At 38.8% G+C, this 26,314-nt stretch overlaps 1 protein-coding gene across 1 annotated transcript; it reads left to right on the forward strand.

Annotated features, from left to right (window-relative positions):
• The first annotated feature begins 329 nt into the window (after positions 1-329).
• Positions 330-20,085, forward strand: dgat1b (diacylglycerol O-acyltransferase 1b). Its single transcript, XM_046045760.1, has 17 exons — positions 330-800; positions 1,842-1,929; positions 3,443-3,483; positions 4,636-4,721; positions 8,092-8,144; positions 8,554-8,659; positions 13,081-13,209; positions 13,661-13,729; positions 13,834-13,937; positions 14,458-14,496; positions 14,718-14,759; positions 14,855-14,899; positions 15,367-15,479; positions 15,892-15,957; positions 16,429-16,516; positions 18,462-18,524; positions 19,070-20,085. The coding sequence occupies exons 1-17, from the start codon at positions 577-579 to the stop codon at positions 19,217-19,219; spliced, it is 1,506 nt and encodes a 501-aa protein (XP_045901716.1). The 5' UTR covers positions 330-576; the 3' UTR covers positions 19,220-20,085.
• Positions 20,086-26,314: the final 6,229 nt, after the last annotated feature.

Genomic DNA, 26,314 nt, shown 5'->3' on the forward strand with positions numbered 1-26,314 from the left:
AAGTCATAGAGGTGCAGATGGTGCACTGTTTATATGCCAGATTTTTATTGGTGGAACTTTCTTTAGCTTTTAACTCTTTAAAGACACATATATAAACTGAGCTCCATGTTGACAATATGATATAACTACTCCAGCACGGCTACTAAATGGACCTTGATGTGTCATTGTTGTTATTGTGCTGGCACACCGTGGTGGGATGGCAGAGGTTCAAAACAATAGTCCTTTTCAATTTTACTCTATTCTAAGAGGAGCCCCTACAGGCTCGCCTGCAGGCTGAAGCCTAGTTCCTCATACCTCTTCTTTACTCACCTGTCGGTTACAGAGTGTAACAGTCAAGTTACCTTACCGGGGTTTCTGTCACTTCATGTGGCGTCATGAATAACTTAAACTCCTATAGTACGCCCATGGGAACTGTGCGGAAATGTGAGCTTAGGGTGGATTGTGTGGCAACCCAGGCACTTCCCTCTCTTCAGCTACTACGCCTGCTACGCTAGTAGTAGCAACAGGCATGCTACTGTTAAATTGCAGAACTGAACATTAAGTAGGTTTATAGTTGTTGCTTTTTTCTCTGTCATCATGGGTGACTCGGACGTGGCCGGGGCCTTGACTCGCAGGAGAAGGGCGACTTTTGCGGCGGGGAGAGGCGCGAGTCTGCAGCCGATGAACGGGAGGTCTGCGGCGGTGCGTCAGAGCTCAGTGACCGCTGACATTAGCAGAGTCAATGGTCAGAGACAACGTGACGGTTCACTATCAAAGAGTGACAAAAAGAAACGCAAGAATGACATAAGTGACGGACTCTGGTGAGTGTCAAACAAACTGCTGAAGTTTAGAATTTAGTTTGTTTTGTTAATTAAATATCCAACGTTAAGCTTCAAAAGGCCAATAGCTAACTATTTACTTAAAGCTAGTATTATTATTACAGCCACGGTCGTGTAGGGTCGCCCCGAACAAGCCACGTTGATTTTGTTTCTCTTGTCGCCCATTCAATCACAGATTCCCAATTTTTTTTAGCACTGCTTAGCAGAGTGACAAAAGCACTTAACCTGCATGGCTAGACCAGGAGTACGTGTGTGTGTGTGTGTGTGTGTGTGTGTGTGTGTGTGTAATAATAATAATAATAATAATAATAATTTTCTGCTGATAAGGGACCACACCGATATTTTTATTATTGAGTGTAGCTTATTGTTTTTGCAGCTTTTATCTACTATCTTGTGTGCGTGTGTGTCTGCCAGCACATCTGGAGGTCAGTATGTATGTGTGTGTCATGGCACACATTCTGTGACCTTCAATATCATAGTCTTTAACAGCTTAACTTTGCTCTGGTGTTCGACTTTCTCTGAATCCTGTTGCTAGCTATCTGCCAGTTTGTGCATGGATGTTACACGCCTCAGTGACAGAATAGTGTAGGTTCCTAGAAGAAATAAAAGAAAACTATTTGATGTGCAATGATGCAAGAGTCGAATGGATATAAATATCTGTTGCTGGAGTAGGCAATGGTTGGAGAAACAAGCAAGAGACAGCTCTAGATTTTTAAAGTATCAAAAGGAAAGAAATCCCACTCCCTTATTAAAAATACTCCCTCCAGAGCCACCCCTCCAAAACACATTTGTTCATGTGCATTGACTGCAGGGATAGAGTGCTTACAGGAAGGTAGACATACACATAGGCCAGCCAATCATTTCATTTATTTCATTCAGACCGAATGAAATGATTGGCCATGCTCATTACAGTCCTCCAACAGCCACAGATACCTTCATTTTTTGTGTCTTGCCTAATCTAGCTTTAAGGTCACAATACTCTTGATTGTTTTACCCATTTCTCCATCACATTTTTTTCTGTAGCTGCCATAAGACACAGGAGTCCCTTCTGAGTTCAGCCAGTGGTTACAATAACTACAGAGGAATCCTTAACTGGTGTGTGATCATGCTGGTAAGACAAAAGTTTGCTCTTGTACACACACACACACACACACACACACACAAGAAACACACGTATACACACCAAGGCCATGTCCAGCATTTATATATAAGTGATTACAGAGATAGAGTGGGTCAGCACAAAGATGGGTTTACTTTAAACCAAGGAAAGGATTCAGCCACTTGTTGAAAATGTCTGTCCTTCAACACTTTTCTTGGTGGCCAACTAATAGAATGAGACAAACATATTTTTGTGTTTCTCTCTATGGTAAATCTACTGGCAAAGCATTTTAGTGTGCATAGCTAATTTTAAAATAATTATCTGAATAAAAATGCTAGTGTGGATTGAGAAGTTACCAGCTTTTTTATCTAATGTCCAGAAATCTCCTGTAAACACTGTTTCTATGTCCTTGCGCCTTTTCGTTTCTTACATTTTACAGTTTCTTCGTTTTTACTTTTTGCACATTACAGTGCAATCATACAATTTTCATAATATGTAAAAGGAACACATCAGTAAATCCCAAATGTGCAGTGACAGGAAGTAGCATTGTTATAATTCAGTTAATATCCCGTTTGTGCTCATCATCATCAAGTGAAAGTGAATACCAAGCAGAAAATCCACTGGCACGGATAGATACAATCACAACAACACAAAATGGCATGAAATAAAGAAGAATCAGTCCAAATTGTTCTATAAATTCCCACTTGTTTTCAAATAGACTCACTTTGTCTGATTTTGTGACAAATCTGTTTTCCTGCCAGCTTAACCACACTCCAAAAAAACGTAGCCTCAGCAAGGGGTTGTATTTGACATAAAGACGTGCTAACCCTATTCTGGTTTGAATCAAACGTGTTGCAGTTGTAGGCAGATCATTTATTTTTTTATTTTTCATGAAATAATCAAAGCCAAATCTGTAGTTTAATGTGTTTTTTCTCAAAATGATGTGCACATGCTGTAAAATAATTCTTTATGATTAACAAGTTTATGTCAAGCTCAACACCTTTCACAGCTTTCCCTCTTCTGTGCCAGGGAGAAGTGATAGAATAGGAGAGAATAAGAGAGGAGAGAAGGCTAACGAAGCCTTCTGTTAATCTAAGCTTTGAACACAGATCACTGTGTTCATCGCAGAAGGTTTTCCTTCAGTCCCACTGAACTTCTTTCCCATCCCCAGGCACAGAGCCTTTATGCTGCGTAATGAGATATTACAATCCATTTAGAAATAGGAAGAGCAAGGAGGAGAGATAAGAAAGAATGTGGGGAAGAGGAGGAGAAATAAGTTGAGCAGAGGAAAGAGATGAGGTAAAGGGAGAGAATGGAAAGAGGGGAGCAACAGAAGGAGAGAGAAAAGTATGGAGGAGGGGGCTGATATGGAAAGCTGCATTTATGCGATTAAAAGCGTAGAAATGACAATATGATCAAATTACAGAAACATACATGTAGAAAAATTAAGAGGGAGTATTGTCCAACAAATGGAAATACTTACACGAGATTGTCGGGGATCTTTGACTCATGCTTTATGTTACAGGTGCTGAGTAATGCTCGCCTCTTCTTAGAAAACTTGCTGAGGTGAGTAAGTCCGGGGGCTTTTGAAAAGCATGTTATTTTTTTATTCTAGTCTTTTTCACATTGACAATAAATTATTAATTGTTATTTCAAAAGGCTTCCTGTATGTTTGTTCCCAGTGTGTCGTTCTTAAACAGAGATTCCAATGGTGTCAATGATGAAAGATATCAAACAGAAGTACCAGGTTCTCAGAAATTTCACAGACTTTACAGAGTGGTTTCACTAATCCTTAATCTCTTTTTTGCTCAGTTTTAACAACAGATCTTTTTCATCGCAAACATTTTGACATGTGCCAGAAAAGGCACAGGTGTAATTAATCCAAACAATAAGGACTGCTATGATGTTCTGGGACTCTTAAAGTCCCCCTCCACTCAAAACTATGTTTCTCTTCTTGTTCCTACATTTGGGTGTTTGAGCTTCACTGTGCAGAATGATGTATGTGCAGACTTTGATTCCATCGGTGTATGAGTTTCAGTTTGAGCACCTAGGCTGAATGTATGAATGTGTGTGGATAAATGCGATGTAGTGTAAAAAGCGCTTTGAGTGGTCGCAAAGAAAGGCGCTACCCAAATACAGATTAACATTAACATGAATTGTGACATCACAAATCGTTTGGAAGCCAATCCTGGTCCAATTTGTAACCTATGTATAAGTGTGATGTAGAAAGTTGAAGCCACCAGTGCGCATACACTGAGAATATACATTATAGTGGAGCAGGAGACATCTTGTGTCCAGCAAGAAAACTTTAGAAATAAACTATCTTTGCATTTTCATGAAATCTGGAATTTTTAATGAGCTAGAAGCAGTAGATGCCCTTTGAAGGAAAATCGAATAATTAAATCTTTATTATTATTTTATTAGTCACACTTGTGCTTTGCCTGCTATGACATGTCAAAATGTGTGCTGTAAAAAGTAAATATTTAATATATAAAATTAAACAAGTGCTGAGGTCAGTCGCTAACAATTTACTCAACTTAGAACATCCATCTTGTGTAGCAAATATGTGTGCAGTGTGTAGTTCTTTAGCATTTGAATTGTTTCGAAGATAATTTACTTCATTGTTGGCTTTAAAATAACACATATATTTTCAGTTAGATTTTTCTTTTTTAATCTGTCACTTCCTTTTGTCCGTTTGTTTGATTGTTTGTTTGTCAGGTACGGCATTCTTGTGGACCCTATTCAGGTGATTTCCTTGTTTCTGAATGATCCCTACAGCTGGCCAGCAGCATGCCTGGTGATTGGTAAGTAAACTTATCACCTGTCTAACAAGTCACCTGCTAGGAAAGCATCACATCACAAACAGGCACACAGTTCAACAGCATGATTCCTGTGATTGAGATCCAAACTGTTACATATTAGGAAAATTTGCTTAATTCATAAATAGTGTCACTTTCTTCAAATGAGCTTGAAAAAAAACCACATTTTATAAATGGGATGAAAATCGACAGATGTTAAACCAAAACGAGAATAACTCACAATCACCAATGCCAGATAAATGAAATGGGACACCTGAAAGTCAGATTCAGCTGTAAATGAAAATGTACATGAGCATAGCTCTACTAATACCATAGAAGTATATACATTTTAATCTAGCCATGTCTTTAAATTATACCATTGAGCCAGTGATGTCCAAGCAGTCTAGCAATAACACTTCAACATGAAGAAATACTACTTTTTGAGTATAAAATGTTTTTTTCTGAAAAGACATTTTAGATAATTGGGTAAAATAACTTAACTTTTTAAAGTTTGTCCTTAAATAGGTGTTCTGCCTCACTTCCAGCCATGCCTTGTTTTAGGACACGCACAGGCAAATGCTATAGTCAAAGTTGTTTTGTTTTTTTTCAAATTTTATTTTTATGGTATATATCGCAGTGAAGGTCTGCAGTGGTGCAGCTCACAGCGTCTCTAGAGGGACAATCACCTGCCCTATATACTGCACACAGGTACTGTGCTGCAGAAAGAAGAGAGTGAGAGAAATGAGCAAAAGAGGAGAGAGAGAGATGGCGGGGGGACAGAGAAAGCTAATCTAAAGTGCTGCATCGACACAGGGCATGAGAAGAGGGAGGGAGGAAAGGATAGAAGGAGTTAAGGTAAATGACTGCACTGACAATGCCGAAGAGACAGGTGAGAACGGGAGTCTGTTTACAGTAGCATGGACAGTAAAGCAGCTCATTTCCAAAGGCCATTCAGTACTTCTAGAGTCACTGCAGCAATTTACGCACATACACTCACACACAAATACCCCACCACAAAGTAAATGAGAAGTCTACAATTTATGGTAGAACTACCAGCAAAATGTGTAAAAGATTGGAAAAACAGCATAGAAAGTTTAACATTTGGGCTACTTCCCTGTGAGTGACCAAAATAAAAATAAATGTACACTAGTGTAAGGTTTTTAAGTACGTCACAAGTCTGTTAATTTCAAAATATCCCCCAAAAGCTGCTAAATCGTGCTGTTTGAGGGGGCTCAGTCATTGCTGTGAGATGCTCAAAAGCTGCTCAACAGTGCTGTTTCCAAAAGGTATTAAAACAAAAGTATTAGTCGGATAGGCATGTTTTGTGTTCGGATTGACATGTGGTGAAGAACAAAAAACTGAATAAATTAAACACACAGTCAAAATCAAAATGGTTAGATGTCAAACATAGCCCCATTGACGAAACAGAGGGTTTTACTCAGCATTTGGCCCTTTTTTTTCAGTGGAGCAAATTATGTTGAAATGAATGAAAGATCTTTTCATGATTCTGTAATTTGCATATTCAGTGAAAATATGAGCCCTCTCTGTGTGTTAAAAGCCACCTGCTTATAAGAATTCCCGAGAGGAAATTATAGATAGTTGGTCTCTTGGTTATATGTGCTTTTTGTTTACTTTTGTAAAGGTGCTTTCAGGGGTAAAATAAAATGGGACATTTGCCTTAATACAGAATCTCATGTAACCATAATGAGGATCATTGCAGAATACTGGTGAAGTGATGCCTCCTTTGTCTAACTAACTGCACATTATGACAGGTTTAATAAAATAGTTTTCACTTGTGCATAATTAGCTTGCTTTATTGAAAAAATTTGGTCACATGAAAAAGAGTTTTACCTGTAAAGCATTTTGTTCCTTCTTAGAACCTTCTCGTCTCTTCATAGTGCTAACTTTACTGTGAAATCAAAAACAAGCACGTGACTGAACCAGTAAACAAATAGATGTGAAATGCCAATGCTGATGTGGAGTTGCATTGATGCCATGATAAGTATTAAAAATGTCTGACAGTTAACACGTGTGTTCGCTCTAGATTAGATGGATTGACATGCTAATGCACTGATTAGGGTCTTAAAATGGAACAGTTGCTGCAATTATGTGCCATCAGTGTGGCTCAGCCTGGTCTAGTTAAGGTCATTTGCAATCTACATACCAGTGGTTTCCTTACGTTCATTCAGCAGTGAGTTACAACATCCCGTAGTTTAAACTGACACTGCTACAAGACATAAAGCAAAAAATCTATGTACAATTTACCCTAATGTGCTCCACACAGAATATGTTTTTAACAACTAGCACTGTTTTCTAAAACGTGGATATTGTAGCTGTTTCATACAAAGCAAGTACTCTTTTATTTCCTTGCTCTAAATATAAAACCGTGTTTGTGAAGGTAACTGAAAGCAGCAACAATGGAATATAAAATGTGTGTGATTTGTGTGTACGTGAGTGCAATTCGTGCATGCACACCCACGCACTTGCTTTGTCTAACGGTTGGTCTGTGCTGTGCAACACATATGTTCTGTTAGTGCTGGCTCATTTATTTCATTAGGTGTTGCTGTTTAATCATGTGAGAGTCTGTGACCGTGTCTGTGTGTTTGAGACAGCATGTTTTGTGTGTGAGAGACCTGGGTTTTGCTTAAAAGGCAACTGAAAAGTTTAAACTTGTCATCAAACCAGGACAACCAATTAGACTTTGAACCGACATAACTTAACCAATAACAACCAATATTATAAAGTTCATAACTGAAAGTAAAATCCTGTTGAGTTTCAGTATTTTGTATGGTAGATGCATTTTCTTTCTTTCATGGCCTGTTTCTATATTCATGTCAAAAGCTTGTCCATCCACTCAGTTCAGTTCAATTCAATTCAGTTCAGGTTATTGCTTCATTTGAATGATCCTGCCTTCCTTTATATGTTCACTTTCATTCTTAGGCTAATGAAGCCTTTCAGAACTAACTAGATATTGACAAAATAATCAGCTTGAAATGAGGAGAAAACAGTGGCAGTTTGGAGAACAAGGTCTTTGCCAAACAGCAGCAATATTGCAACATATTATTTTAATTACAGTTGTCTGAGAAACTTGATAGTCGGCTCTTAAAAAAATTAGTCCCTATACGTCCCCTGTGTCAACCCTCACATTTTATACCTCCAATGTAACCTATTTTCTTTCATTTCATTATTTAGAGAGTTACAATTTTACACTTAAGTATAATATTATTAGCCACAAGTAGACTTGTGAAGGCTTATAAAGAAATATTTATTTTTCTATGATTCATATTCATACTTTCGTCCTTCAGAGACTCTTCAGAAGTGGGGAAACATAATGTTATAGAGGAACTGACATCCATCTGTCATTGTGTTTTGACAGTGTCCAATGTGTTCATTCTGTTGGCTCTCTACACAGAAAGGCAGCTGTCGAAGGTGAGTGGAGTAACCCCTGCCTGCACTCAAACATCAGAGCACTGTGCATTTTAACTGAACTGTTGAATTCTGAGCACTTTAACAACTCCCAGGAGGGATTATTTTTCTCAAACTGTTCTCTGAAACTGACTGACTAGCTGAGCCTCCCCAATTGCATCTGTAAATGTTAAACGGTAAAATGAGAAATTAGTTTCACCATCTGCATTTAGGGCATATTCCGTTATGCTCTGCCGTTTGGCATGAATATGGAACTGCATGAGCTTTTGAAAAACTTTTAATTCAAGGTAATTAAGGTAGTTAGTCGGGTGATGGTGGTTTAAAATAGGACAACTTCACCTTCTTCAGCTGTTTTTAGGATTTAATGTTAAAACCCCTGCTGTCCCTCTCTTCCTCTCTCTTTCTGTCCCAGGGTTCATTCAGTGAACTTCTTGGATTTCTGGTCCATTGCATTTACCTGACAATCATGCTAACATTCCCTGCTGCTATGGTCCTATTGGTCCCCTCCATGACCCCAGGTAAATTGTTTTTATTGTTATTAAAACACCATCCATGCAGGCTTGCTACTAACTACTGTACATAACACAGACAAATAGCTGACTAAAATAGTAGCATCTATAATGCTGCCAAACCATTATCCTTTCACTGGTAGTTTACAATGTAGTCATGTGTATAAAACAGAAAATAATGTAGTTGTAATAAAGATTAACCCGACATTCATATCCTTTACCCTTCAGGGAAATAGTGGACCAGTTTCATAGTGTCGTAAAATACATCTCTTATACAGAGTCATAATTGGAGTCGGTTAGTGGTAATGGACCAGTTGGTCATGACTGGATTATTTCCAGCTGGCTCTGAGAGGAGGAGAGAAGGGAGGAGAGGAAAAGAAAAGAGAGGAGAGATGCCAAAGTGGGTGTGGTTTTCAGTACAGGGTGATCCAAGGGTCATATTCTTCTGTCTTCATAAGACTGCCTGACAGAAACCATGGCCGCCCTCCACGAATGATAGAATTCACCCATGATAAATTAGCAATACTTTATTATTTGTACTTCAATTATTTCTTCACCAAACGTAGAAATTGTTTTATAGCTAACGTATTGTTTTTTTATTTTGGAGTAATAAAGGTGCTGACTTCTTATGTAGTTATCCAACTTTCACTATTCCCCTTGGTTGACTTGATGTAAATGTAAAAAGTAGGACCTTCACTAGGGACATGTGTTGAAACAACACATGTCCCTAGTGGGGGACATGTAATGTAGGGAACATGTGGGGGACATGTAATGAATTTGAAAATGTTAACCCTTTCATGCATGAATTATGATTATATTTTCATATGTGTTTTTATTGCTCTTTAGGCATGCAAAATAAAATTAGAATTTCATTTTTTTTTTAAACATACATTTTTCAAGGAGTTTTTCACATGTCTACTAAGATGGACAGCGTACACATAAGGATTTAACTGAAGATATTTATTTAACAAACCAATAAATAAAATGTTAAACTAATGTGGTCACATATTTTAACATATTCTAATACAGTTTAATGCAATGCAGAAACGCTGAACCTCACTTCTGACTCCTCAGCCTCTCTTTTTCAGCATCCTCAGCTCCACTGTCACTGCTGCTAGCATTTGGGTGCCACTAGTATTATCCTCACTTTATTCTGATGGAATTTGCTCCACTATCCTGAATGCCTTTCTATTACTTGCTGCAACACACTAAATGTTATTCACATAATGGAACTAATCTGCACAAAATAATGTTTTTGTTACAAACACTGCAAGTTTTACATTCTGATAACATAAATCCATTGATTTACATCCAAAAAAGTTAGTGCACATAAAGTTATAGTAATTGTAGTTGAAATATAGCCAGCGATGCATAATGTCCAATTTGTTGGACAGATGATTAATTGCAATTTCCTCCCAACATAAAATCAATACTTGGAAAGTTTAACAATTGTATTACTCCTTAGTTGTTACTAGATGTTACCAATTTTTATTTACCTGCAGGGGTCTCCTATAATTGGAGGAATGGCAAGACTTACCTGAGCTGAACAGTGTTTCCGATCCTCCTTCGGCCATCTTGGTTTTGACGAATTTAAGTTGCACTTACAACGGCTTACCAGAGTGTGGCAGTGTATGGCATGGAACGCACTGTAGTTGCTGATATACAACTAGATTATCAGAACATCTGCCCATTCAAGTAAATGGCTTTTGAATAGATGTCCACTGTAGTGACCACTATGCGTGAAATATTTCACTGCAAAGGCCCCATTTCTCACTTAGCCTACAAATGTTCCACGTTAGGAGTGTTTCACACCATTAATATTAATAACAGATTTTTGCCGTTGTCTCAGCCCTTTATTCTTCAAGCTTTAGTTTGGACACCTCTAACTTCACCTTGACCATGAGACAGACTGATTTCTGGGGTCATTTGGCACACATTTCAATGTTAATACGGTCCTAGAAAATCATTGTTTTTATTATTTGCTCCTCCTATTCCTCTACTTTGATATATTCTCCTCTCCTCTCCTCTCATCTGTTCTCTCAATGGGAGGTGAAAGAGTAAAGGAGTCAGTCCATCTGTCTGTCTGTTATCCTCTGCGCTTCTGCAGGAAGGGCAATGACAGAGGGCAGGTGTGTGTGTTTGTACGTAGGTGTATGTACAGATATGTGCGCGTGTGTGTGCGTGTGTGTGTGTGTGTGTGTGTGTGTGTGAGAAGAGAGCTATTGCATTTACCACACACTGCTTATGCAACCAGTATTCAGCCATTTTACATGAAGCAGATTACAAGGATCTGATATCACGGTTCATTTCAAATTGTATGAAATTTCTTTGAGGAATACTGTAGTGATGAGAAACTGTTCTCTGCTGTCTACTGTCATTATTTCATTATTTCCTCTGCTTTTGATGTCCTCTAATGTGCACATGGCTGCTGTAAGGAATTTCTGGCTTCAGAATAAAAAATAGAATAGCTGTGTCTATCTTCACATCTCAATGTGGAACTAACTATGGACCCATTACATGTTTACAGTAATAAGCCACGAAACAAATAGTAAGAGTGATTAATCATATGATGCTATGCAATTTGATACAATACACTGCCTTGATATTTGATACAATCTAATATAATATGAAATCTTATCATTTCAGTGATCACAGCGAGATCTTGTTTAGAAATCAGATTTGCCGAAAGCAAAAACTGAAAATGAGTCAGACAGCCTAGTGTGAACACGGTGAAGTCCTGCATACTTGTTGTAAAACACATTAGTGTAAAACACACTGTAACACTCACACTTATGTCGGCCTAATGTATACTGAGAGGTATTAAATAGTTCAACAGTTTTGTTGAACTTTGTTTATTGAAGTTTTCTATCTTTTATCATAAAACACACACAAAGCTTTCTGATTTTTCTGATCATTAAAGGAGAACAACGGTCTCTTTGGAGACATATGGAGTATAAAGGAAGAGTTTTCCTCCAGTTTTTTTTATTGCAGGTACTCCAGTAGCTCTCCATGTAATTAATGAGAAAAGTAGATATCCTCTGCAGGTGCTGCCAAGGACACAGTGTCTTTTTAGATTTGAAGTGTAAGTCACATCTCCGATCCAAACTAAGATAATTGTCCATATTTCACAGGCTTGAAAACAAGGTGTGTCAAATTGGCATTCGAGGTACATACAGCAGGTATCATGTTACCTGAATGAGCTGAGCCAGGCGTTTCTGGCGGTGGAACGAGTTTCAACTTTTTACCCTGATCAGCGTACTCCCCCAAAGAGCAGAAGCACGTCTTGCTACAAAAAATAAACCATGTCAAATTTAAAATGAGTCAATCTAGCTGTGGTTTTTCAACATTTAAAGTGGATGGTTGTGAGTTCACAGACAAATAAATGATTTTGGTGGGAAATTGGGAGTGGGTGATGACTGGCTCCTCTGGTATGTTTTTCCACTTAAGCTCCTCCTCTTTGTGTTTCCATCATGGCTACAGTATCTATCTATCTGCAGTGCCCTTTTTGGAGCCAATCTGGTTTTCTAGAAGCTACATAGAGACAGATGGTTAATGGATAAGATCTGCTATGGTTTGATGCCAGGTGTGCTGACCCCCACCTCACCCTGTTGGCACAAAGCAGGTGGTTTTTATGTGTGCGTTTCTGTGTGTGTGTGTTTGTGCACATGTATGTGTGTGTGGGTGTATGGTTGTTGGTGTGTGTCTTCCTCTCTGTTCAGCATGATCCTTTTCTGTCAAACATATGGTGACTATTGATAAAGCCCAGGTAGGCAAACTGCTCAGTTGGGGTGTGTGTGTGTGTGTGTGTGTGTGTGTGTGTGTGTGTATGAGCACACACTCAAAGGTTTCAGAATAAGTTTACTTATCTAACATTAAATCATTTTCTGTATTTGCTCACAAAGAGACAACACTGATACAGTTTTATGAGTGCGCACGCACGCACACACACACACACACACACACACACGATCTGGTAAACATGGTGACTATACTGTATAATAATGTCCTTGGCATAGTTAGACTGCTCTCATAATTTGAGTTTAGATTATTTATTTTACTGGGCTTGTTTTGCAGTTTGTTCAAGATCAAATGACAACCTCTCTTTCTCGCTACTCCCTTCCTTGCTCACTCTCTAAATCTTCCCTGCTCTCACTTTGTTTCTTGCTGTCCCATCTCACTTTTTGCTCACTTCTCCTCCTCTGTCCGTCTGTCCCCTCCTTTCTTCTTCCTCCCCTCTACTGGTTGGCTTCCCCTCTTTTCGTCTTCTCATCTCCTCATACTTCTTTGCAGTTGGTTACATGTGCTGACACTACAGCTATATTGACATATCGACATCACAATGTTCATGTGATGTATTCTCTCTCTCTCTCTCTCTCTCTCTCTCTCTCTCTCTCTCTCTCTCTCTCTCTCTCTCTCTCTCTCTCTGCCAGTTGGAGGTGCGTTCGTTCTTGGTTCTTACACCATCCTCTTCCTAAAGCTGTACTCCTATAAGGATGTCAACATGTGGTGCAGAGAGCTGAGCGCTGCCAAGGCCAAGAAACTGGCCAGGTCGCTGTCTTGTAAGTCACAAACATGCCCATGCGTATTTTGGTAAGAGAGGGTTTGCAAATCTAAATTTAAGACCTAATTGAGAATGGGCTCCTCGATAATTTTATGGGCAGTTTCTGTGTATATTTTAAATGTCTTTGTAGTTCTTAGCCAAGATGATCTTCCAGTTCCTTGCTCATGCTGTTACAGTGACATCTAATGGCAGATACTTGATACTGCAGATCTTTGATAAAATGGAAGTTTGACAGTTCAGCATACAAGGAACTGTCACAGTATTGTGTTGACATTTCGACAACAGAAACTGTGTAACTGTAACAGAAATTGTTGTATAACCACATTCACATAACCTGTCTTTATTTTTCTCTGTATTTCTATGTACAACTCATAAAATACAATGTTATCTCACACACGCTTTGCAGTGTCATGACATTGGGCATGTGTGTTTGTGGATTCATTCTGCAGGTCCCTCAGCACAGCACTTAAATGGAGGTGACCAAAAAGTGTGTTACCCTGGGAACCTCACCATCAGAGGTATTTAAATACATCTTTCTTGTGTTTATATAAAAACTACACTGATATTTTGGACATATAGTGTATTTTGACTAACTGTTACATTGAACTCCTCCTCTTTGCAGACATGTACTACTTTGTCTTTGCTCCAACTCTGTGCTACGAGCTCAACTTCCCTCGCTCTACTAAGATTCGCATGGGTTTCCTGCTGAGGAGACTGTTTGAGATGGTGAGGGAATATCTCGTGTCCACTCCAGCCAGAAAAAAAAAACACCTCTACTCTAGCTGTATGTTCACGTTTAAAAGGGGCCCCTTTCACTGAAACTAAGTGCTTGGCATTTATGTGAATTCCCTCACATTTTTACAAGCATCTCCCACAAGAGTACACAGCTGTTAAGAACTTATAGTTTGCTTTACATGTTGTTGAAGGGGATGTAAGGAGAAATGTTGCTTATTTAAAGAAAAACATTGGGTCTTATTTTTGTCATCGTTATTAGTGGTTGTGATAATATTTTACACGTCAAGTAAAAACGCTGAGATCTGGGGACATAGGGACAAAACAAAGTCCAACAGGGCAAGGAACATGAGCAGTCAGAAAATCAGACATGTAAACCATCTCTTTCCAGACATGATACAGTTCAAAAAGCGTCACTGTTTGTTATATGATGCGCTTCTCATATTCTCTGTCGATCTTTGATAATTATTTATTTCAGTGAAATCGTGTCATGTTGATGTGTCTTTGTCCCCAGCTGTTCTTCACCCAGATGTTAGTTGGTCTCACTCAACAGGTACGGTCTTACAACGTAAACCAAAATGGAAGTTTGCTGCTTTATTTTCCTGTCCATTCAACATGTCAAGTTTTTTATGCCATTATTTTTATATTCCTACGAAAAGTTAACAAAAACCTCACAATATGAGGTGTTGGCCACTTTTAAACATGAAGCCAATATGTAATATTCACAGTTTACAACACATATCTGAACACTGCTTTTTACTTTCTTGCTATCAGTGGATGATTCCCATCATTCAGAGTTCCATGAAACCACTAGAGGTGAGAATGACAGTGAAGCTTATACGGCACAACACGGTGTCATGGTTTTTTTTAAATGCTGCGATGCATCAATGGGTCTCTTCTGTGCTCTGTAGGACATGGATCTGTCCAGGATGACGGAGAGACTTCTAAGATTAGCTGTGAGTACAAACGCAACAAATGTCAATACTACATGTAGAACCTTTTTACTAATGTTTTTCTGTCATGCTTGCAGCAAGTTGACAGCCAGCCCACAGGATGAAATAACAAGCAGAGCATTACAAAGCACAACAGCAGTATCGAAAAAATATAACTCGCATTCATTTCTAGCAGAAGATCATGGTGAACATTGACATTTAATTGGTGTCTCCAGATGTTACTGTTACACAAACTACAGAGATAATACAGTGCATATTGCATATTGTCATATATGCTATAGTGATTAACTCATTGTACATGAGAATGAATTATATCTCACAGTGGCTATGTTGGGAGTATGGGTAGGAAACATGCTCATCTGTTTTAGATCAGTCTTTTACTTGTAGTTAGTTTGGACATTTCCTCTTAGATGTCTCACTGTCATAAATTTTGTTCCTGTTCATTTTGGTCTCCCATGTCCCGCCCCAAGGTCCCTAATCACTTGCTGTGGCTGATGTTTTTCTACTGGTTCTTCCACTCGTCTATGAACTTCTCCGCTGAGCTTCTCCGCTTTGGAGACAGACAGTTCTACAAAGACTGGTGGTAAGTATGCGTGTGTGTGTGTGTGTGTGTGTGTGTGTGTGTGTGTGTGTGTGTGTGTTTGTCTGCTTATGGACTTTTTGAGGTGTGGCGGACTGTGCTGAAGGACTGACTGTATCTGTACAGTTCAAAGTTGCTGGATGCACTGGTATTTGCATGTGTGTGCGTGGGGATGGATTTGCAGGCACATCATGAATGAACAATTCAAAAGTGTATGTGTGGTAGATAATTTGCTGATATTAGTGAATCAATTTCATCCCTCAATGTACTGTAAGATGATTACTCTTATTTCTGCTTTTCCTGCATGACAATAAAGATTTTAGATGTTTTCTTCATCAATATTGGTCAAACTACTTTAGATCCATTATTTAGACCCTGTAATGCTTCAGTACTGTTTTTCTGACTCGTCTTTCAGGAACTCTGAGTCGGTGACATATTTCTGGCAGAACTGGAACATTCCTGTACACAAGTGGTGTCTGCGGTGAGTCATTCGCAGACTAACACAATGAGAGGGTGCAATGAAATTTATAGAATTGAGCGAAGCTTAACAAGGCACACCGATGTGTGTGGGAAATTGATTTGTCTGGCTCTAAGTGGTAGTAATAAATACTGTGCCTGCAGCCAGTTCCACATACACTAATATTGCAGCAGGAGCAAATTCAGTGAGTGAGTTACATTAAACAAGACAAAGTAAATGAAATGCTGTTTAGAGGATTTAAAGCCTTTGTAATATCTGTTGGAGAGGGCGATTTACAGCACATAAGAGAGTTAAGATATTTCAGCATTCAGTATTACACATTAAGAAACAGATACTAAAAAGCTGACTAAACAATGAAGTTAAATCTTTGTCTTCAGGCCATTTCTATAATCTTTATCAGTGTGTTTGACTTTCTGATTTCCAGTATATGTCCATCCACCCCATTTCAACATATGTTTTTTGTCTGTGTTGCAGCCACTTTTACAAGCCACTTCTTAGGAAAGGATTTAGTAAAATAGTCAGCCAATCAGCTGTCTTCTTCTTGTCAGCTTTCTTCCATGAGGTAAGAGCTGAGCTTGACCACTTTCTCTGCTTATGTTGATATGGCAGATACACAGTATACACAGTAAAATGGGTGAAATGTTGGGTGAACTTTCCTATTTTTGTTTGTTTGTAAAGCAGCTGTCTGGTTGTTGGTCTGATGTTTGCTGTATGACACCAGTGTTTCCCCTATATGCATTCCAGCGCTGCTGAATCACGCCCGCCACTACAAAAATTTCCCACGATCATTAAACAATGCGCTACAAATGTTTTCACTTGCACACTGTGCAAGCACGGCAGCACTCAATGCTCGGCTCGCTTCCTCTCCTCGTTCTATGCAGAAGATACGCAGCGTACTCTGAATTAGGAGGTGCGTAGCGAGTGTTTGATTGTCCGAGCGGCAGAAAGTGATGGTGAACGCGAGCGGAGGAAAATATTCTGGCAGTAAATGTACGGTGTCTGTTACAGTATGTTAGCTTCTCAAGACCAAGAAAAGTCTGTTGATTCCCACCTGCTGGAAAAGTGAAGCCGGTTAGAGCTAAGTTAACTAACATCTCCCCTCCCCTTCAGACTGTGCAGCTGAGCAGCTTCTACAGCAGCTACACAGCTGCTATGTAACTTAACATTAGCTCAATTTATAGAAAGTAACTGGAAGCTATATTTTATTACTGCCTACTTGTCCAATGTTGAATACATCAGGAACAAACTTAGACTAAACTGACGTAGCCTGCAGCTCTGTGCTGTACAGACTGATTAAATTATTTTTCAGTTTTCAGTCTGAAAAAGTGGTTTTGGAAAAGAGGACGGTGGTGATTGGAGCAGCTGAGGTTAGTAAAGGTAATTAGTTATGCAAACTAGTCCTTTTAAGCTAATGAGGAGACGTTTCTTTTTGGATTTTAATGTGCAAATAAAATGTACCTCAGAAGGGAGGAGGTTTCTCATGTTGCCTATTTTTTATATTAATGTCTACAGATAAATGTCAGAAGCTGTAAAATGAAGACACAAAAGGCAAACATGAACAGTCATATCTATAATGATTCTGAGGTCATATTAACTGGGTTTTCCTGCCTTTAAGGCTTAGGGGTGATGCCCAAAACATGCTGTGCCATCACTGTAAAATCACTGGGGAGCAACAGAACCAACCAAATTACTTAATTGCTGTTTGTCCTTCCCCCGCTGCTGAAAAAAATCCTAGAGGAAACACTGGACAAACTATGAATTTCCGAAAGGACTAATACATATATATCACCTAAAAAGGTAAAATAATCTATCAAAGCTTTGAATACTAAAATGATCGTTAGCTGCAGCCCTAAAACGATGTTTTGACCTATCGTTAGGCCCTGCAGTGGGTGTCACAGGACCCAGTTGATTGTAAATCAACGACACCATTCTCTAGTAGCCCAGACCTAACGTGCCTTTAGCCTGGGTTTAAATTCGACACTCAACCAAGAAAAGAGCACATACGTGGTGGCTTGACACGGCCTACACCTGTGGCTCGATAGGCAGCTTAATCTGAAGGCCGTGGCCTGCTCAGTAGTCCAGCCGTCATCCCTTTTAACTAGTTCCACTAGTCTTACAAATACTTACTAGCTATATCAGAAATGTTTCCCTGACCTAATGCACCTTTAAAGGATACTTGAATCCTATCCTAACTTAAGCAAAGAGCAGAAACGGGGCAGCATGACCCAGCATTATATTTATATTGTATCTGCTTACGCTAAACTACAGTGACTGGCCTAACTGGCTCGATAGACAACTTCATCTGAGTGTCATGGTGTGCTCAGTTGTCCATCTACCATCTGGTTTCACTAGTATTTGTGTATAGAATACACTGTACCTTCCGTGTCCTCAAAACTCCTAATCCTCTTACAGGTAAATGTTATTGTGCAGATGTTCCAATAATATTTTATAGAGAACACAATACATTTGTTTGTTAATTAATTATTAATTGTCTGTTTGTGTGGCAGTACTTGGTGAGTGTCCCTCTCAGGATGTTCAGACTTTGGGCCTTCATGGGCATGATGGCACAGGTAAGACCCAACACATATCACTGATGACAAACTCACAGCTTTGGTTGGCACCAACCTGTACTGTAAACTGTATAATATGTATTGTGATCTGGGTTCACATTTTGTAAGAAATATCATCTTAATGTTTGAAAAGATTACAGAAAATTGGTATAGGTAGGATAGGGGCACTGTAGCATTTAGTAAATAGTTCGTTTGTGTAGCCCAATCATACTAGAAGTCAAAGTAAAGAAAAGTGGATGACATTCCTTTTGACTCCTGTGCAATATTTAAAAAAGCTCTCCTCAGTATTTGACTTTGGCTCCAGTACAGTTAACTTAATTAATTACCTCATTAGCATAACAGGGCATATTTGATGTATCATCATGGGAAATGTGGCAGGATTATAGGCAATACAAATGTTCCTTGGTCTCTGCTGACTTTGTTAGTTTGTTATTCATTATAGTGAACAGAAATCAGAGAGAAATAAACACACAGAAAATGTGAGATGGTAAGAAACCCAATTACCCACTCTGCTTATTTCTTTTCTATTTTTATTTACTCATAAGCTTCCATTAGCGTGGTTTGTTGGCCGCTTCCTGCGTGGTAACTACGGCAACGCTGTGGTGTGGATCTCAATCATCATTGGTCAGCCATTCGCTGTCTTGATGTACGTCCATGACTATTACGTCCTAAACTACAGACAAGAGGCTGACTGATATGCGTATGCGCAGGCACACACACACACACACACACACACACACACACACACACACACACACACACACATACCATCTTTATCTCACTCTTTCTAGCTGTCTCTCTGGTATGCACAAACAAACACATCAGCACCCAGTGGAGGTAACAGATATGTCAGGATGAACTGATCACATTCTGATCATTCCATGTTTACATTAGACATCTTGGCCATTGTATCTTTGGGGATGGTAAGAATAGCTAACAGGGAAAATAGTTTTTATATTTAAAGTAGAAATTGTAGAAAAATGTTGAATCTTGAAATACTACTTTAAGGAGAAAGGCTTCGATGTATAAAGTGATAAACTCATGCAGCATCTTGCTCAGGTGATTTTTCTTCCGGTGTCTTTTTAAAACCTGTGACGGCCAGTTGGGGCTGAAATGTTTGCAGAATGGATAAACTAATATATGTGGTACTGCAAAGACCCTTCCTTTGTTTTATCTTATAGGGTTTTGCTTCTCTTCAGCTCTGTGCAACAGTATGATGACTGTGGCTGAATTTGATCAAGTGCCTTTTGTAAAAGTTATTACAGTGATTTAATCCAATGGGTTTCCTTGTTCCCTTTTTGTGAGCCAAAGGCACCTTAATCTGTCTAAAGTAATGTGTGCTGGTAGGATTTTTTAATGTATGATTTTTATTTTTCTACGATGTTTTATTTAGTCATTTATTAAAAAGGTGCCGTTACAGTAATACATCACTTATCCAATAACTCACTTTGTGAAAATTTTTTTGTCATGCTACTATCTCATTAGACTACTGCCCAGTAGTAATGTCTAATCATGTGTCTAAATACAATGTATGTTTCTGAAAATAAACATTCAGAGTACAGTTTTCATCTTATTGTGTGTTATTTTTGTGCTGATGTTTAAATGTGACATTTCTAAGCAGATCAAGGTAAATAACGATTAAAAGCAAAAGATTACACCTACAGACAAAGACAGGTTCTCTTGAAACTGAAACTCACACAAGACACAGAGAGCCAGTAGAGAAAGCACAATTTTCTTAACGTCCATACATTTGTTATACAGTAGCTGACTAATATATGGAAATATTTATCCAATCATAATATATATTTGGCCACAGTGTTTACACATGACAGTTACACGTGAATGCCATGGAAAGGAAGAGTAAAAGTGACCATTGTTATTGTGTGCAAGCAATTAGTTTTGCAAAATGTATTCTAAAATATGTAATTTGCCTTTTTTGTGTCAAACTAGCAATCAAGCCCTGTGCATGAGATGTTCATCAGCAGTAGTTGTACACCTGCTCTAAAGGATGCACATACTGTATTTCAAAAGAGTGGAGAAGCGTGCACAAACGTATTCTCCAAACGGGCCATTCATTTTGTGGTCCAGTGAAGTGTTCAGTCAGTTAAAGGTGAATCAGATGTGAAGTATAGGGACTGTCGGTCAATCCTTCTGCCATCTTTACAACTATATTGTTATCAAATTCAAGACTCAATTCAAGCTCTGAAGGAATCCATACCTCAGTACCTCCAGGCTGATAATTCAGCTCTACAAATCTGGTGTGATTTAGTTTTTCCTCTGTGTTTTTCCCTAAACCGGGTCAAAAACTCCACCAGATCTCTTCTCACTGCTCCTGTACCAATGGCGGAATGACCCAACAAAGTCACTCACATCCTGCAATACTGGTTGAACATACTTCACCCTCATCCCAAATCATTACTCGTGCAATTTCCAGCATTTTTTTTCTTGCACGTTTTGTTCTTAGATCACATTAAAACTGGCAGTTTAAAATCAATTTTGACATGGTAAATGACATTTACCATGTCTCAGCGCTGTCAATACAAAGTCTGTTTTAATTCTCACATTCTCTTGTATTAGTTTCAGCCACAGACATTTAACACACCACGTGTCAGATGTATTAATACAATCATTGTCAGTGATATTCATCATGATTAGGCTACCTACCAGGCTTGAATTCAAACTTAAGACATTAATAAACATCATTTCACCACTGTGCCACTGGGCATCTCAGCCACAAAATGTGGTATTAGAGCGTGGGTGTGTGGGTGCGCACACGCACACACATGCGTGTAGATTTGTCATCCAGAAATGCGAGGACAGGACTGTGAACCTGTATTTTGTCAGGTTGACAGTGAATTAAACAGCAAGTCTGAGGCAAATCACAAAGTTTCTGTAGGCATGTGTGGACGTGCTCTGTAAGTGTGACATTCGGTTAAACAATCGTCAGTGGGGATTAGAGTTTAGATGTGAAAGGAGACATGGCTTTGCAGGATACACGGTACAATATAGAGAATCTACCCCACAGTCAAAACGTACTACCTCATTTTCTCCATTAATCTTCTTAGTTTTAATTCCAAGAACTTTAATTAATTAATTCCAAAAAAGGACTTGATATTTCAGCAAAGGGTGTAAAGCTAATCTGGGACCCATCTTAAAGCATGTTAGCGCTCATGTGAGGACCCACTGGAAACAAGCACATAAGCATTTATTGTCAAGGTTTAGGGAAATGCTCACCTACTGTATGTTAATGAGGTGATTTATTTTGTAAGTAGTAAAATAAATAGAAAACAAACCCTCAACACAGTATTCTAAAAAGCGCAGAAACGTCATCATCTCTCGTCTATCATCAATATTCAGATGGCTTCTGACAGAAACAAAGCTTTCTAGTTCCCCTAGTTGGACTGAGTCATGTATATGCATATTTCTCTGTACTTGCACACACACACACAAACATACTGTATGTCATCTAATGATCCATCCGTCATGTCTACACCTATACATACCAGACACCAAACAGACACACTGTACTCACTTTGTCTTTGTCTGCTTGTCTTTGCCGTCCCTTCTTCCCACCCTCCTTTCTGTCCCCATCCTGCACCTTCTCTTTGTGTTCGTCTGCAGTAACAGGTTGATCCATGGCTCTCCTCCTGACATCCGTTATTCCGGATCTTTCCAAGGGACGCTGACAAGCTTTGAGTGATGATGATCCTCTAGACAGGAAACCGGGAGACACAAACCTGTCTCATTCTGCAAGATGGATAGAGCGCAGGTCCAGGGACACATCATTAGGGGACAGACTGAGCCTTACATTTCAGCACAACTTTCAGTTGGGCCTATATGTATTTCGATTCATGTATTTAAGTGATACACAAAACAATACAGTGTGTCCTAAATAGCAATTTGCTGAACAAGTTGAATGAGAAGTTAAGATGATATCGTCTGTCTGTTTTTTCACTTTTAGTGAAAGCAAGTGTCAGGATCAGAAGAACATCAAATTCACTTGTTAAGCCTTATTTATTTGTAGTTTGAGCTCAGCAGAGTGAGGTGAAAAGCCCGTTCAGGTTCAAGATGTTGTTTTTAGAGTTTATTTTTAATATATCACTATGAAAGTGATCATGAAAAAGCAGTGGTGTTACATCATAATCACATTTGATCACAAAACCTTTTAAAATATATATTTTCATTGCCGGTTTATGATCATGTATGTTAAAACATGAGATGTTCCAGCGTACTGATAAATATGTCTTTTTGTGTATATTTTTTTTATATATAGCACAAATCAGATGGCCTTCTGTCTTGATCTGACAGTTCAATCCCATATATCACTCTTTATTCATATTAATGTTTATTATAAGATACAGATTGGGGTTAACCCATTCTCCTTGATAGGAGATGACTAATTTACTGGTATGTTGTTTTAAACCAAAAAGGAAGAGACTTAAGGACGCGCTAACAACACCCACAGTTGATATTTCCAAATGATAAAAGATAAACTTTTTCTTCATCCACTTTCAGAGTTCTTACTCTATCTTAAGCTATCTTTATTAGGGGTGGGGGAAAAAAATCGATACAGCATAGTATCGTGATATTTGCCATGACAATACTGTATCGATACACTGACGCCAAGTATCGATATTTTATTATATAAATTGCAGATGGGAGTTTTAACTTTTTGGTACTAGAATAATAAAATCTATTGCTTTTTTAGTGCACTAGAAAACTTAACAGGACCATATAGAGGACTGAAAAAGTGATAAACAGATGTTGACAAAGTTTTAGGGACCTAATTGGAAGTCGGAAAAAGGTAATAAATTGCAATATATCTCAATATATTTAAAATCGCAATAAAATCGAATCGCAACATAAATATTGTGATAATATCGTATCATGGGGCCTCTGATGATTTCCAGCCCTAATCTTTAGGTTTTTTGGTATAAAAACATTCCTTTTTCGCAGTCACTTACTGTGAATGTCAATGTTTTAAGGATATAATGTGTTTGAAATAAAATAACAATATACTTTTGTAATGTTCTATAGGTTTATAACTTTGTGCACTCTCCTCAAGGAGCACACTGAAATTGAAGAAAATTAAAGCCTAGAAGAGAGAAAAATCTATATCAATATTTCTTGGAATTAACCATGGACATCTAGTATAGTATATGACTTCCACAAAGTCTTGAAAAAAATCTGTCAAAGTTGAAACACCAATGAGACAAATTACGATAAAGAACATGCATGAAAAACAACTATACTGTAAAGATGACCTTATTGTCCCTTTTTTATGTGAGGGAACATGTACAAACTCCATCATTTGTGTTATACAGTAGACCTTTTAGTCTAAGCCTGTAGTCAACAATATGTATTGGTTTGAAAAATCACTTTATAAACCTACACAGTGTGTCAAGTATTTAAAGTATGAGATATGCTTGTGATGTTGTGTGCCTGAGGATATCTGGTGTGTCCATATATATGTGCATGTGTGTTCCAACATTGGTGTGTTCGCATATTGTACATGGGCACGCATGTGCACGTCCCTGCTGAATGTAAACGCATACTAAGACTTCCTGTCTGAAGACCAAACTGAGGGAAGATTTAGAGTGAGAGGGAGGGAAGTAGAAGGACAGAGTGTTTGAAGGGAGAGAGAGAGAGACACTCAAAATGATGCAAACAGGGATTGAAAAAGAAGGAGAGAAGAAGAAGAAAGAGACATTGAAAGGAGTGAGACGTACAACAATATAAGGAAGCAGAAAGATCTGAGGATGTTGGAAAAATCCAGAGAAAACAGAACACTGAGTAACAGCTGAGAAGCTGACACAGTGACAGAAATGACAGGGATGCCTCTGATGCACTGATCTGAAAAAGTGTATTGATTAGCCAACTGGCATGACTCAAGAACCTGAAAGGAGACACACAACTGACACACTGACAAGAGGAATGAAATTCTCAATCGATAACTTAAGTGGATCTTCAGAGATGAGATAAGGGTGCACAGGTCAGTGAAAGTTGAAGCATACTCACTTGGAAAGGTCCATCATCACCCGTTTGGACACTGACCAAGGATCTTTGGACTAGGACGGACATGAGGACACGCCAACATCATCAGAGCCAGATTTGACTTGTTGAGAGTTTGACTAGTCTCTCCTTTTTCTCAGGAGGTAAGTTGTCATAAGCAGTCTACGTACAATCTATTTTTAGTTTTTCTTTTAAAAAGAGAGAAATTAAATCAGGTCTTCCAGTTATGTTTCATCCAGGAACCCAGACTAATAAATATATGCAAGTACAAATATAATGCCAAAGATCCCTAAAACAGTGTCAGTTACAATCCTCTGCCATCGCAGAGCATGTTTGTAATATCTTACACAGAGTACATGGAAAGGCCCCTGTGAACATTTATTGAAAGTATAGCTATTACTAAAATTGGAGTTACAGCACCAACAAAATGTTTTGTTTGCCTTGAGGGGCTTTCTATGAAGCTATAATCTGATGCATTTGACAGCGTGAGATCTGTATTCCACTATCCCATCCTGTCTCTCTCCCCTTCTGTATATTTCTCTCTTTCACACAATCCTATGCACACACACACACACACACACACACAAACACTCACTCACCCTGCCACCCAAATGGGACTCCCACACTGCTGGAATTTATTTGGACAGTGTTATTTGTGATCTGCCTCTGGGCCCGCTGCTCTCCTCTCAGCATCACTTTACAGTCATTGCATCACCACAGTCTTTGATGTTGTAAGAGGAAGAGCAACAATAAAATAGCAGCAGTGATGCATTGGACAGCTTGTAATGATGAGCTACACTGTATGCCTGTACAAAAATCTTTTTAAAACATGATCAACTTTACACTTGGTCCACAAAATCTAGAGTAGTTCCAAAGGAATGGTTACCCACTGTAGGTTCAAATGTTTCTTTTATCTTTCTTTGCACTCCTGCAGGAATAAAGCCCTTTGATAAACACAGACCACAGCTGTGCTAGAACAGCATGCTTACATTTGCTAATTAGCTTTAAACATGAACTTTAGGCTGATGGGCATATCATTTGTTTTGCAGGTATTTGGCCATGTACCAAAGTGTTGGACAAATGAAAATGGTGATTGGCCACTAGAGGAAACATTAAAGGTGCCATATGTAAGAGTGTTAAGCAATTTACATGACTTAAACACTTTGCATTGCCAAAGTTTGAAGGGATTGTATTGCCTGTGGACTTTGACCTGTGGTTTCTCTGGGATAATCCGAAGTATATGACATTTATGCACACTCCTGAGTGCCTTCTCTTCCGCTCCCTCACAGTGCCAACAGTGTGCAACACTAGCTAATGTTAGCTTAGCGCAGACGAACTGCTAGGTGCTACTAGCTAATGTAGCAAAAAATCATCTTGAGTTTGATAATGTCAGCTAAAGCTGGGTAAGCACTGTGCATTGAGCTCATTTGTGACAAGATATTTGACATCATTTTAGAGTCAGAATGAATTTCAGCATTTACAGGCGTCGTTTGCTGTGCAGTGTATGGGGGGACCAAGGATTGTTCAACTGGAGTCAGATGTCAGATGAATTTCTGACATTTTGGTTGGCTGTTGTCGGGTCTCACACAGTTGAAGCAGAGCAATGAGTCAATTCCCCATGATCTGTGCCTTTTTTTTCTCACTGCACCTGGGCAAAGTAGCAAACAGAGCCTACCTACAATTTTCTCTGCAAAATGGACAAGCCATACTGTCCATGTCTTCCTAGCCACCTGCGAGTCCATATACACACGACTGAGGTTTCAGCACACAGGATGGCA

Source organism: Micropterus dolomieu, linkage group LG03 (genome assembly GCF_021292245.1).
Source record: "Micropterus dolomieu isolate WLL.071019.BEF.003 ecotype Adirondacks linkage group LG03, ASM2129224v1, whole genome shotgun sequence".
NCBI lineage: Eukaryota > Metazoa > Chordata > Actinopteri > Centrarchiformes > Centrarchidae > Micropterus > Micropterus dolomieu.

Excerpts from the sequence above, each read along its gene's own strand:
- dgat1b (XM_046045760.1), top strand. The coding sequence starts at position 577 with ATGGGTGACTCGGACGTGGCCGGGGCCTTGACTCGCAGGAGAAGGGCG. Across the intron at positions 801-1,841 it reads GACATAAGTGACGGACTCTG|CTGCCATAAGACACAGGAGT; the intron begins GTGAGTGTCAAA and ends TTTTTTCTGTAG. Across the intron at positions 14,497-14,717 it reads TAGTTGGTCTCACTCAACAG|TGGATGATTCCCATCATTCA; the intron begins GTACGGTCTTAC and ends TCTTGCTATCAG.